The sequence below is a fragment of the Diabrotica virgifera genome, chromosome 6, assembly GCF_917563875.1.
Source record: "Diabrotica virgifera virgifera chromosome 6, PGI_DIABVI_V3a".
Lineage (NCBI taxonomy): Eukaryota > Metazoa > Arthropoda > Insecta > Coleoptera > Chrysomelidae > Diabrotica > Diabrotica virgifera.
In genome coordinates this window covers 186,527,909-186,542,420 of record NC_065448.1, presented here as the reverse complement: position 1 = coordinate 186,542,420, position 14,512 = coordinate 186,527,909, and the positions used below count along the sequence as shown (strand labels likewise).

Sequence of the window (14,512 nt, the reverse complement as noted above, 5' to 3'; positions counted from 1 at the left end):
GCACCAACGTATTATAATGATAGTCAAACTTAAAAACGTCAACATACTGAACTCTACGAAAGTCACAATAAAGATGCACTAGAAATAAACAAACCAAGACCCGTTGAATGTTACGATTACCACTCCAAAATCATGATTTAAAATGTATACAGGGTGTTTGGTAAAGAATGGGTCATAGCTTAACCTTAGATTCCTGAGCTTAAAACAGGTCGATTTAAGCTAACTTACCTTAGTATGAAAGTTGATAATGACCGAAATACAGGCTTTCAAAATTAAACTTTTGTTTTATTTATTCTTGAATATTTCCTGACAGGCATGGGATAATAAAACGAAATTTGGTGAGCGGGGGTTTTTTGAGACAGGAAATCGAAATTAGCCACGAAAAATGCTGTATTACTCAGAGGACGCCACATACTTCTTTCATCATTCATTTAATAGTTTCAATTTTTTTACTACACACCCTACATACTTTTTGAATCAAAACTTTTATTTTATTAATATTTTTACTTAAAAAAGGTATACTACATTCATCTCGATAAACTCAACCATTTTTGATAAAAGCATTTTAAATCTGCGAGGCAACATAATTTTTTTTGCATAATATCGTTGTAGTGACACGCGAAAAATAACTTAAAATCATAAAATTTTCCAAAAATGTATCGCAAATTTCTTCAAATAGAATTTGCAGTGCAATGTCATAAATATCAGAACTTAAAGAAGAAAAATTATATGTTGCTCCACAATATTGATATGATGTGCAATTATTATATAAAAGTAAGTTTAATTAATTTTATATTGCTTGTAGTAGTGCATTTTAATAATAATTAATTTTATTTACTACGTATACAATTGTTTACCTTTTAATAACATAGCCTTAATATTACTTTTTCTTCTTATAATTTTTTTGGGCTATGGCCTTGACAATTGTCCAGTAACCAGGAACAATATGATTGGCCAATATAATTAAAACTGCGAAAAAAGTTGCCGAGCTATGAAACCAGGTGTCGCTTTTCCGAACTTGCACGGTCCCAATAAATGGTTTGTATCTATGTTCTTACCTTATCCAGTCTGTTAATGAGTTTATTCCTGATTTACTTCATTAAGTAAGATAAGAGCCAAAAACCGCAGTTTCCTGTGAAGCTATTCTTGCCTTTTTATTTCATTCTAAATGTATTCGTTTAAGATTATGAAACTGTATTTTCTGGCATTGTCGCATGTGGTAAGTTAAACTATTATGTTTATAAGGGTTTACGTCACAATAGACTGTAATGACAAATACATATCTTTTAAAAAATTTAAGTTGACTTACTTGGTCTAGGTCTTGTAGGCTACAGCCATGCTGTGACTGAAAAACAGTCAGGCTATAACGGAAAAGATCTGAGGGTAGAGTTTAGACCCTATGGAATATCAAGTTCTGATTAATCTGTGAATATCTGTATGTGCTACATGCGATTGTGTGTGTCTGTGTGGCGAGTGTTCGTGTGTGTTGCATATGTATTGTATATATTTGTAGATGATGTGTTTGAGATTTTCTTATCAGCTATTGTTGGTATAATCTTGTTGTTGACTTCTCCTTTTAGTATTGGCAACCATATCCTGCTGCATTCTGCTGTAGACACACAAAAGATACAACAAAAAAGAGAGGTCAAACAGCTGCATCCATAAAATACCCTGTTAATACAATACTTTCTATGTGGGAGAAACCGTCTAACAACTAAGTCAACTAAACGAGCCTGAAACATTCATCCAAAACCGGAACTTCGACCAATTTCAAACATGCAAACATGCCTGGGATAATGAACATAGGGTACAGTAGAAAGATGAATCATTAACCATAAAATAAACAGGCAAATAAAGAAGAAGCACTCATCCTACGCTGTGAAGAAAAATATAGAACAAACCCATCAGCAGAATGTAGCAGACTCCGGTTTCAAATGCTAAAAAGAGTCAACAACAAGAATATACTAACAATAGCAGATAAGACAATCTGAAACACTTCGTCTACAATCACTCATAATACATACGCAACACAGAACACACGAATACTCACATACAGACAATTGCAAGGAGCACCACAAATGATGCAGAAATACACATAGTTCAGAGAAATAAGGAAAAAAAATATCCTGTTGGTGACACAAACCCCTCCAGGCCGAAACCATTTTGGCCTGGTAGGGCCAAAAACCGAAATTTTTTGAGTAGTATGGACATTTATAATAACAACCTATATGTTTTCTGCAGCCGATATTGATTATATACATAGTTATAAACAAATGAAAATCAAAAGACGACACATTTTCGCTTTTTTCATCTATTATCAAAAAGTTAAGCATTTTAAACAAATTTGAGAGTAAGAATCTCATAAATCGTATAAAAAACTTCAATATAGCGTTCGCTTAATATGTCTATCCTTATTGGTTGCTTAGAAAATTGCAAAAGAAATCATAAATTTTGAGTTTTTATAAATATTCATAACATAGGTAAAAATTAACTTAGAACCTTCTTATTACACGGACTGCTGAAACTTCTGGTGCTTAAACCATACCATAAATTTTAAAGCAATTGGTAAAATAGTTTAAAATTTATTTAATTTGTTTTTCCCAAATTAGTTTTTTTTGCAACACTATAAATCAGAAAATGATGAAGTTACAGTAATACTTTGGATAGTTTATGAAAGAAAAAGATTTACGCTATTAATTAAATTAAAAAAAATTACAAAAAATAATTCTAAATATTGCAAAATTGTTTTGCAAGAACGTGTGAATTAAAATAAGGGGGGCTAACTTCGTCCCTAATTGTCATAGAACAATTGTTTTCCTTTCTAAATGTGTATAAAAATTCAGTCTATCGAAATATGAGAAAAAAATGTTTCTACGGGTAACGGTTAAAAACTTATTCTAATTGTTTATAGGTAAGCAAAAAATCGACATGTTTTTGCAAAATAGTTTTACACTATTCAAAATTATTTTTGTCATTTTTTTAATTAAGTTATTAGTATAAATGTTGTTCTTTCATAAACTGTCCGAAGTATTACTGTAACCTCATAATTTTTTGCCTTATAGTCTTGAAAAGAAAATGAATTTGGGAAAAACAAATCAAATAACTTTTAAACTATTTTACCAATTGCTTTGAATTTTAGGGTATGATTTAAGCACCAGATGTCTCAGCATTCCGTGTAATAAGAAGATTCTAAGTTAGTTTTTACATAAGTTATTAATATTTATAAAAACTAAAAATTTATGATTTATTTTGCAATGTTTTAAGCATCCAATAAGGATAGTCATATTCAGCGAACGTCATATTTAGAGTCCGGATTTCTAAGCATAATTCTTATGGTAAATAATACAAGCAGTACTATTTTCTTTTTAAATGTGAACGAAATATGCAAAAATAAGTCATTTTGACACCACTTTTTTAGGCCTTTTCTGCCTTTTTTTAATTTTGATGCCTTTTTTGAATTTTTGTGCTTATTTGGTGCTTTTTTATATAATATTATTATTTTTGCATTTGTGAACAGCAGAAATTTAATTTTGATCTATGCAGTGCAATTGTGGACTGTGATCTCCCATTAAATAAATTCAAAAATGAAAGTTTTAAATAATTTTTGGAAAAGTACTATCAAAGACATGTGCCGGATAAAAGTGCTCTGGAAAAAATTTGTTAAATGCGTTTATAAGGCAACCTGAAAAAAAGTAAAAACACTAGTTGGGAACAATTATACCTGGTTTGCTGTGGACGAGACTACGGATATTTGTGAAAGGTACGTCGCTAATGTAATCATAGGCGTACTTCACGAAGAAATCTTGACGAAGTGTTATTTAGTGTGCTCAAAAGAACTAGAAGAAGAAAATAACAATGCAGTTCCAAGATTCGTAAATGAAGCTTTAACAAATTTTTTTATCTTCTCGATGCTGTGCCCACCAACAAAACAGCATCAAATCTTAAAGTGTTTTATCCAAATCGAATTCACTGTACGTGTCTAGCACATGGCCTGAATCGCGTTGCTGAGACTAAACGGCTGCAATTTCCACTTGTTAATGAGTTGATTAAAAATGGAAAAAGATTTCATAAAGATCCTTTAAGGGTGCAACTTTTTAGATACAGATTCCCTAACACTCCATTACTACCGGAACTAGTGTTAACTCTGTGGGGTACATGGTTAGATGCAGCTTTATACTACACCGAATATTTCGAAGATTTTAAAAGCTTCGTATTGGAACTTACAGATAGTGCTAGCAAATCGATAAAAGATTGTCAGGATGTTTTAGGTGAAACAGAATTACAAAACAATCTTGCTCAAAATGTCATTAGTTGAGTCGATCCAAAAAATAAACAGTTTTGAAAAAAAGATGGAAGGTATCCCTGGAAAAATTGCTCAGATAGTATTTAACAAGTCAAAAGTTAACATATTGATCCGGCAGTAGTGGCAAAGTATAAAGTATGCATTGATAACCAGTGTGGACTTTGAAATAAGCTTTTCGATATAAAAAAAGTTTTGAGTGACAGGCGCCGAAACTTTACGATGATATATTTGAAATGATATATACGAAAAATGTTATGAAATATTTTCCTTCATCTAAAGCGCGTGGATAAAAATTTGGTTAAAAGATTTTTGTCTCAGTTATCTATTTTTTTTTTGTTTATTTTATTTTATTTTATTTTATTTTTAAATTTATAATAGTTATTTACTAGTTCTTAAGCTAAGCCTAGAGATAATTATAGATATTTAAAAAAAAATGGTTTTTCAAAATTTATATGCTTATTTTCATGCTTTTTCTGTATAATAAAATGCTTTTTTTTCATAAAATCGTTATGCTTTTTAAGCGCTTTTTTATAACTCTAGTCATATTGAAGTTTTTTATACGATTTACGAGTTTCTTACTCTCGAATTTGTTTAAAATGATTAACTTTTTGGTAATAGATGAAAAAATCGAGAATTGATCGTTTTTGACCTTCATTTGTTCATAACTATGTATATCATCAAAATCGGCTGCAGGAAACATATAGGTTATTATTATAGATGTCCATACTACTCAAGAAATTTGGTTTCGGCCTGGACGGGGATGTGTCACGAGAAAAATCTTATTTCTCTTGACTAACAGAATAATCAGAATTTGATGTCCCATAGGGCATAAAATCCACAATCAAATAAATTTAGCCATAGCATAACTATTGTCAACAACACCACAAGTAACTCAACTTTAACTTTTGAAAAGAAATAAATTAAAAACCGTTTTAGGATTCGATAGAAGAAACTAATAATGGGAATGATCAGAACGAAAGCTGGACTAAAGTTTTCAACTGCGGCACTGAAACATTATTACAAATTATAGATACTGCAAATGATATTAAAAAAGTAGATATTATTCCTGGAATAAGTTTGGTGAGGTAAGTTGTCGGTTTTTTTATCTAAGTTTTGTATCTTTCCTTATCTATAATTTTCAGAACTATACGAACCATTTACTTCAGATCATTTACTATTCAGTTTTTTAAACATTGGATCCCTTCTTACTCCTCTTTATAAGCAAGTCTGCTTGCTTATTAGGGGATTGCTTCTGCTTTTTCTTCTGGTAGCACTAAAACCCGGGGTGGTCCTTGGCTGACTGCACAACTCACTTCCATCTCGAACGGCCGTCCATGATAGCTGGTGTACGATAACTTGTACAATATGTGAGAGTATGAATATACTCTTAAAGGGTATGATTGTGGACTGTAGTTAGAACTTGTCCATACGCGGGCGGTTTTCCAACGTCGACTGAGCGGTTTACCTGTTTCCCCATGTGTATCTTGGTATTAGGGTGAAACTTCGAAGGCGGCAACAGGTGAGATCAAGTAAAACAGGTAAACCGTGCAGTCGACGTTGGCAAAGCGCCCACATATGGACAAGCCCTTAAGATTGCTAGTTTACTAGTTCAAGTGGGCGTAGAAAGGTTTTATACAGATAGGTAATATTGATATGTAGATAAAGAGTCTTACCAAGTTGTGAAGCCTTGTTGAACACCAGAGCCGGTCACACACGAGTTGACTGTTCTTGTTCCCCGTGCCTCGCGTTTTTACTACTGCGAAATCGTGTATGGCGTCACTCCCGAGTTACTGTTCGTGCACGACTTTTGATTGTTCGTTTCAGCTAAAAAGAAAGGCTCTACCGTCAAGAGATGAGCGGTACCGAGTTGACCCGTCGAAAGATCGTAGAGAAAAGAGGTTGCATCCTCGTGGCGGATGGTACGTGTTGACCGTTCGACCGGCTGATGAGAAAAAGCAGAGAGGTTGCACCCTCACGTATGGTGAGAGGTACGAGAGAGAAGCTCACCCTTCGACGGGTGTAGGTGAAGAGAATTTTTCTCAATCGCAAATTGTCCAAATATTGTCTATTAGAAAGAAGTAGGTGGGGATAAACTAGGTGGTGCTGGACAGGACAGGGTTGGCCTGTTACTTATTTAAAGTTAAGGGTTGTAATAAGAAATTTAACACAGTAAAAAATATAGTAATATTTTTGACATGTGAAAATTAAATTGCTAGGTCAGTGGATAGCTCCATTGTTCTTAAATCTGACCATATATTGTCTCTCTATCGCATTCGTGGGTGTCCTAAGGGCCTTCTTCCTGTCGGGGCTTCCTCCCAGATTAACTTGGCAAGGTGGTTAGTAGGAAGTCTAAAGACACAGCCAGCCATTCTTAGACGTTGAGATTTAATTTTTTGGACTACGTTGCTCACCCTATACATCTGCTTAACCTCAGAATTTTTTCTCATTCGGCATTGGTTGCTATTAGGTTCGTGATAAGGTCCAAAAATACTTCTGAGGATTTTTCTCTCAAAATATCTAAGTTTTCTTTCCATTGCTTTTGTCAGAGTCCAAGTCTCACACCCACACATAAGCATTGGTCTAATCACTGTGTTATACATTCTCTTTTTGATGCTTGTATTAGGCTCTTAGATTTAATAGTATTGTGGAGGCTATACAGACATCTGTTTGCTGTCTGAATTCTCTCTTTTATCTCTTCCATGATATCGATATCTCCGTTGATTGTCGCTCCGAGATATTTAAAACTTTCCACTCTTTCAAAGTTATATGAATCTATCGTAACATTCTAATATATTGTGTATTATATGGGTTTAACTTTAGGTTGTTACTTTATATTTTGCGCGGTCGGCCGATACTTCTTCCACCAATTGGTGATTTATCTCTTGCTATTTTGATCACACGTGTCTCCCCCATTCTGGTTACGTGGTTATTCCATTATTTTTTTCTATTTAGTGTTCATTTGTTTATACATTGTACGTTAAATTGCCTTCCAATGTCTTCACTCCTCTTTGGATCTCTCAGCATATTTCTTATAATTCTTCTCAGTACTTTCATCTCTGTCGTTTCCAGTAGTCTCTGTGTCGTGGCTTTATCGGATCTTGTTCTTTACAGGGTTATTCACTATATTTTGAGCCCCCCTGTAAACTGCTTTATTTACAGAATTAGAAAAAAATGAAAAATACAAAACATATTCGATTTGGAAATTATGATTTTTTGGCATATATATCATACTAGTGACGTCATCCATCTGGGCTTGATGACGTAATCAACTATTTTTTTAAATAAGAATACGGGTCGTGTGCTAGCTCATGTGTAAAGTTATTCAATTCTCTATTCAGTGATATAAAAATTAAGATAATTATTTATACAGGGTGTCCGAAAAAATTTTTTTGAATTAAATAAATTGACAGAAAAAGAAGAATGTATGTAATTTATTTAATTCAAAATATCTTCTACTGCTGTTAGAAAACAGAAATAAAAGTTTATTGCACAAATAAACATTGCTTTTTGCTTAAATTGAATGTTCAACCTGCCAAGAGGTAGACGGGTGGCAGCTTGAACATTGAATTTAAGTGAAAAATAATGTTTATTTGTTCAATAAACATTTATTTCTGTTTTCTGACAGCAGTACAATGTATTTTGAATTAAATAAAATTACATACATTCTTCTTTTTGTGTCAATTAATTTAATTAAACAAACATTTTTTGGACACCATGTAAAAATAAGTATGTTAATGTTTATATTACTGAATAGGGAATTGAATAACCTTCCAAATGAGCTAGCACACGACCCCTATTCTCATTTAAAAAAATGATTCGATTACGTCATTACGCCCAGATAGATGACGTCACTAGCACGATACGTCAAAAAATCCTAATTTAAAAATCTAATAACTTTTGCATTTTACATTTTTTCTAATTCTGTAAATAAAGCGGTTTACAGGGGGTTAAAATATAGTGAATAACCCTGTACTGTACATGCATACACCATTATTGGTCTTACACTGGCTTTGTAAATTCTTGACTTCATTTCAGTGTTAATATGTCGGTTTCTTCATATGGTTCGGGTTCTAATAGGTATAAGAGACTCTTGTTTATTTAATTTTCTCGTTTCTCTGATAAAGTAACTATTTTCTGTAAGTTGGTGAAAAACTTAAAGCCATAAACCTTAATAAAACGTAACAATGTAGCTACAAAAGCAAAAACAAAACTTTGAAATCGGTTTATTTTTTAGACACCATATTTTTTAAATAGACATTATATTGTTTATCACTATTTTTAGCAATGTTGGTAATGCTAGGACAGCGAAAGATTTGGTATATCCATATAACTACACCAACCTGCCTACTGATCCTTCTGAAAGGAAAAAAGAACTTACAGATTTGCTCATTAAAGCAATTCAAAGACTTTTATCTACCAAAATTCTTCAACTGCGACTACCAAATTATACGACCACAAATGTTTCACAATCTTTAGAGGAAGGTAAGATAATATAGATCACTTTTAAATTACTACAAATTAGGAGCAATGAGTTTATTTTGTAAGAAACTTTACTTTTCAGTTTTATAATTTTTTACAGTTTCATCAAAATGTACCACCTGATTTTTTGTGTTCCCTGCACCTACTTAATCGATAAATTTTATTTTGTATTTTGAAAGTTATACTTATAGACCGGGATCCAGCGTACCAAACAAAAGTTGATTAATAGCAAGCTGAAAAGTTGTTAATAGCTAAACGGTGTCTAGTCGGACAAACTTTGATGTACGGGAACACTGAATCAGTGGAAGTTTTAATTGTGGAACAGTTTAAAAATTTGGAACGTCAGATCACGAAAACGTCCCATTTATTTGGTCGGACAGAACATCCAATTGATTTGTTACCCTTTCATGCAACAATCTGATTGCTATTACTAACCAACATGATTGCTGTCATTTAACATGTTCTTCGTGTTCCACTCATTAAAATGCCCAGTTGGTAATTAACACCAGTCTCATTTTTGCATGAGAGTTTAATGAAATGGTAACACATATTGGAAGTTAACTAATATTTCAGAACATTATTTGAGTGATTACAATTGTTTCCAAGGCTAACCTAATCAAATATGTTTCTCAATTGAACAAGCTTATGGTAGGGGAACCCAAGCGGGGATTTCTGCAGTTACTCGAGCGGTTCAGATTATTGAATGGTGAGAAACCTTGTACGCTGAAAATGTACCTCTACCATATATTTGCTCTTAATGCAGGGGAATTCGTTAAAGGGGGCCGCAAAAAAATGTATCCTTAGAAAAACTCGAAATCGTCAGTTTAAGGGGTGGGGGTATGGTTTGAAATCAACATAGCAAGCATATTTTTGTGAATTTTTTTCGAAGCTATAGTACAATGATTTCATTTTTAAATCAAACAAGCATATTAAGTACAACCCAAAGAATATTTAAAAAAAAATTCAATCCAAAATATCGAAAAATAAGCCATTGGTGACAAATTTTGACAGGCAGCTCACAAAAAAAATGTATTTTGCGGTGGACATCAGAACTCGTCACTCGATTACACGAAACAAAAAATTCAGAGAGATTTAATTAGCCTATGAGTTGCACGAGGTCAAAACGTCGAGTTTTTTTATTTGTAATGATTTTTGAAATTTTGGTATCACTTAGAAATCAAAAAAATAAAATTTTTGGTAAAATTTTTTTGAAAATCAACAGATTTATTATTGTTGAACAAAAAATAAGCAAAAAACGAAAAATATCTCGACGTTGTTACCTCACGAAATGTCTAAAGAAAATCTGTGCAAAATATCAGGTAGATCGGCCGAGTAGTTTTTCAGTTACAATGTCCACCGCATTTGAAAAAGCAGTTTTGAGAAAAATGCGTTTAAAGTTTTGACAACGGCGTCTTCATCTTCTTATTTGTCTGCCATATCGTAAAGTGATGCACATTGGAATATGTTTTTTGGATCGAGGAGTAATCTACAAAAGAGAAAGCGAACAGTTGTTTAACGTTTCTCACTACACTCAAGCGTGCTGGCGCGAAGTCGCGGCAAAGGGAGTCGAAGGTAGGGATATTCAACACACTGTATCTCTGGTAATTTTACTCCGATTATTTTGAAATTTTCAGAGAGTATTCTTGAAAGTATGCACTTTTATTTGAAATAATAAAAAAATTCAATATTTCAAGCCATTTCGCGAAATGAGTGACAGATCGAAAAACTAAGAAATACATGCTCAATATTCTTCAAAAATCTATCGAATGATACCAAACACGACTCCACACGGAGAGGGGTGGGGGGTAAGTTTAAAACTTTAAATACAAATCCCGCGATATTTCGCGAAATGAACATCAGATCGAAAAACTGAATACACTTATTCAATATTTTTGAAAAATCTATCGAATGGCACCAAACACGACCCCTCACAGAGGTGGGGTGGGGGTTACTTTAAAATTTTAAATTGGAGTGCTCATTTTTTATTGCATATTTGGATTTCTTACGTAAAAATAAGTAACTTTTATTCGAAAAATTTTTTCGAATTATGGATAGATGGCGCTATAATATAAAAAAACGATTGTTGGAAATGAAAAATTAAATTAAAAATGGAAAGTCCCAACTAAAATGGAAAACTTTACTTTACTTTTTTTGGTTTTAGGACCTACTCTTCACAACCCAATAACGCTCGAGTGACTGCACATTTAGCATACTTTGCTCTCCTACCATTATAATATTCTCTTTCATAGTAGTGTATTGGGCTTAATATTACTTAAGCTATACTACTAGAAAAATATGATATTAAAAAGAAATTATAAAACAGTAATTATATATGTTTTGCTGTATATGTATATGTTTTTAGCTAGAGCTAAAATGAAGAGAATGTCATACCCATCGTGGATGCTTGGTGTAGGAACAATGGCCCTAACTCTTACACCTCTATTGCTTGGAGGACTTACCTTGCTTTCAGTGAAAGCCTTAGTCGTAGCAAAAATAGCTCTCTTTATTGTACTGGTGGTTCAATTCTTTTCATCTGGAATGCAGGTAAGTAAATTACAGTTGTTAAGGTATTTTAGGCTACTAAGTCTTAAACTTTGGTTCATGTCTTTTGTGGTAAATTTCGTTTTTTGGCTATTTTGTTGTCCATCTTCTCTCGGCCGTTTTATACTTCTAATGTATTCTATTATGCTTTTTGGGTCATAATATACAGGGTGTAACAAAAATACAGGTCATAAATTAAATCACATATTCTGGGACCAAAAATAGTTTGATTGAACCTAACTTACCTTAGTAATATGCACACAAAAAAAGTTACAGCCCTTTGACGTTACACGATAAAAATCGATTTTTTCCGATATATCGAAAACTATTAGAGATTTTTTAATAAAAATTGACACGTGACATTCTTAGAGCAGGAGCATTTTAAAAATAAATTATAGTTAAATTTGTGCACCCCATAAAAACTTTATGGTGGTTTTGTTCCCTTAAACCCCCCAAACTTTTTTGTACGTTCCAATTAGATTATTATTGTCGTACCATTAGTTAAAAACAATATTTTTAAAACTTTTTTGACTCTTAATATTTTTTCGATAAACCAGTTTTAATCGAGGTGCGGCTTCTTTTTTAATAGGTTTACATAAAAAATTTATGGAGGTTCTGTGTTTTTAAACCCCCCAAACGTTTGTGTACGTTCCAATTAAACTATTATTGCGGTACCATTAGTTAAACAGGATGTTTTTAAAACTTTTTTGCCTCCTAGTATTTTTCCGATGAGGCACCTTTTATCGAGATGTGCCTTTGTTTCTAATATGGTTCAAAATATACCTCAAACTGTAATTTATAAAAAAAAAATTCATATTATATTATTATTATTCTTATTATTACCAGGTCTCTACAATCGTACGTAACAGTATACAAATAGGTGCTGGATTTGACAAATATTCAAAATATCTCGATAAAAACTAGCTTTTCTAAAAAGTACTACGAGACAAAAAAAGTTTTAAAAACATTGTGTTTAACCAATGGTGCCACAATAATAATTTAATTGGAACATACAAAAAAATTTGGGGGGCTTTAAGGGAATAAAACCCCATAAAATTTGTATGGGGTGCACAAATTTAAGTATAATTTATTTTTAAAATGTTCCTGCCGTAAGAATGCCAAGTGTCTATTTTCATTAAAAAATCGCTAATAGTTTTCGATATATCGGAAAAAATCGATTTTTATCTTGTAACTTCAAAGGGCTGTAACTTTTTTGTGTGCTCATTTTGACTAAGGTAAGTTAGGTTCAATCGAACAATTTTTGGTCCCATAATATGTGATTTAATTTATGGGCTGTATTTTTGTTACACCCTGTATAATAGTGTTTCTTCAAATAAATAGTAATTTTTACTACCGTTCCTGGATGTTTTAATTTCAAAGAAAGGTACTAGTACTAGATATGACACTCATGCTTAGTTGCACCAACAAATCTTAAGCCTCAGCTTATCCCACCTCAGCTTATAGATAGGGCCGCTCTAAGTCTCAGTTACGTTGCACCATAATTTTCGATTCTTCTCTATGTAATTCACGTGGCAATCCATTGTGGCAAGCTGAAAATTGATCTAAGACTCAACGGTGTAACGCATATGTTGCGTAAGCTAAGCTTAAAGCACGTCTTAAGCTTAAGATCTGTTGATGCAACCGGGCATTAGATACAGAGATAATCAACACATACCAACAGATATCTAAATTTAAAATCAAATCACAGCATCGATATTAAAAAGAGAATCATTAAATCCTTATAAGATGGAGCCCAAATTACTTATTCTAATGAAGATTCGTTCTTATATGACAAAAAGTTGTTATTATCTAATTTACTTTGTAAAAAGTGTTTATCCTTTGTCGTTGAGAGATAAAGTATTTTTTAAGAAAAGAGGGAATGGGAGAGAACAAATTTACACGGAATCCTATAATATTCAGAAGACACAATACGGGGAAAATAACAATATCATGCATAAAAGGAGTATCTAAAAAACATAAAAGGATAGGAAACATATTCAACCTTTCAGTAAACTTCAAAACAACATATTCACATATATTTTATCTTAGAATTGTATTAATAAAATACCTTGTCCATGCGGACATCTTTATTTAGATGAAATATATTTTTTAAACGTTTATTCAGCAATCTGTTAGTTTTAAAAATTCTAATAATAAGCGTCTTTAAGGTTTAAAGTAAAAAAAATTTACGTTAGAGAGGTCAGTCCAATGACTGGACCTCTAGTATGGAACAAACATGACACTCCGATAATATGCTACATACAAACATACATTTCACATTTTTACAAACAATACATATATCTAAAATACAAACACAATTAGGGTGAGTTATAAAACTTATTTATAAATAAGATCCAGTGGATTTTTACGTTTTAGTCTGTGAGTTTGTTGACTATTATCAAGCAGGTTTATTGCGAGGGCATTTGGATGGCTTTCTAGGCGTTTTATGTACCGAACACTGCACTTAACTATCACTTCACTGATCGTAGGTACTTCTAGATCACACTAAATGTCTTTGTTTGACACGAACCATGGGGCGCCTGTTATAGAGCGTAACACTTTAGATTGTAATCTTTCCATTATGAATATGTTGGATTTTGCTGCTGTACCCCATAGCTGGATCCCATAGGTTCAGACCGGTTTGAGTATTGTATTGTATACCAACAGTTTGTTACGTATAGACAACTTCGATGTTCTGCCCAGTAATTGTATCCAATAATGTTTACGAAATTTTAAGTTTAACTGTTGGCGCTTTTTCCATACATGGGTTCTCCATGTCAAAGTTTTGTCCAGGTGCATCCCAAGGTATTTAACGCTTTCGGCTTGTGGAATTCCTTTGTTATTTATTTCTATATTAGGCGATATTTTGCGACAATTTGTAAATATGATATGTTGTGATTTTGATTCATTGATCATTATTCGCCATTTCTTTGTCTTTTCAATGTCCCTAGTATGCCCTTGAAGAGTTTCGGTAACTGTTGCGGGATTTTCATTTGTGACTAACGTAGTGTGTCGTCTGCGACAGGGCCAGTTTTAGGGTTTTGAGCGCCCCTGGCAAAATAAAATTTGGCGCCCCTTCATACAAGAATATAAAAATTTACTGCCAAAAAATAGCAAAAAATCAAAATTTTACCAAAATATTTTTATTTTAAAAATAGTACGATAGTTATTATTTTTATAATTTATCAA

General features: G+C 32.6%; 1 protein-coding gene across 1 annotated transcript in view; it reads left to right on the top strand.

Annotated features, from left to right (window-relative positions):
- Positions 1 to 14,512, top strand: part of LOC114324592 (uncharacterized) — a 109,171-nt gene that overhangs the window by 69,347 nt on the left and 25,312 nt on the right. The window contains exons 3-6 of the mRNA XM_050653124.1: positions 3,984 to 4,303; positions 5,240 to 5,388; positions 8,586 to 8,785; positions 11,145 to 11,326. Coding sequence (XP_050509081.1) covers positions 3,984 to 4,303; positions 5,240 to 5,388; positions 8,586 to 8,785; positions 11,145 to 11,326 — 851 coding nt within the window. The remainder of the gene's footprint in view (positions 1 to 3,983; positions 4,304 to 5,239; positions 5,389 to 8,585; positions 8,786 to 11,144; positions 11,327 to 14,512) is intronic.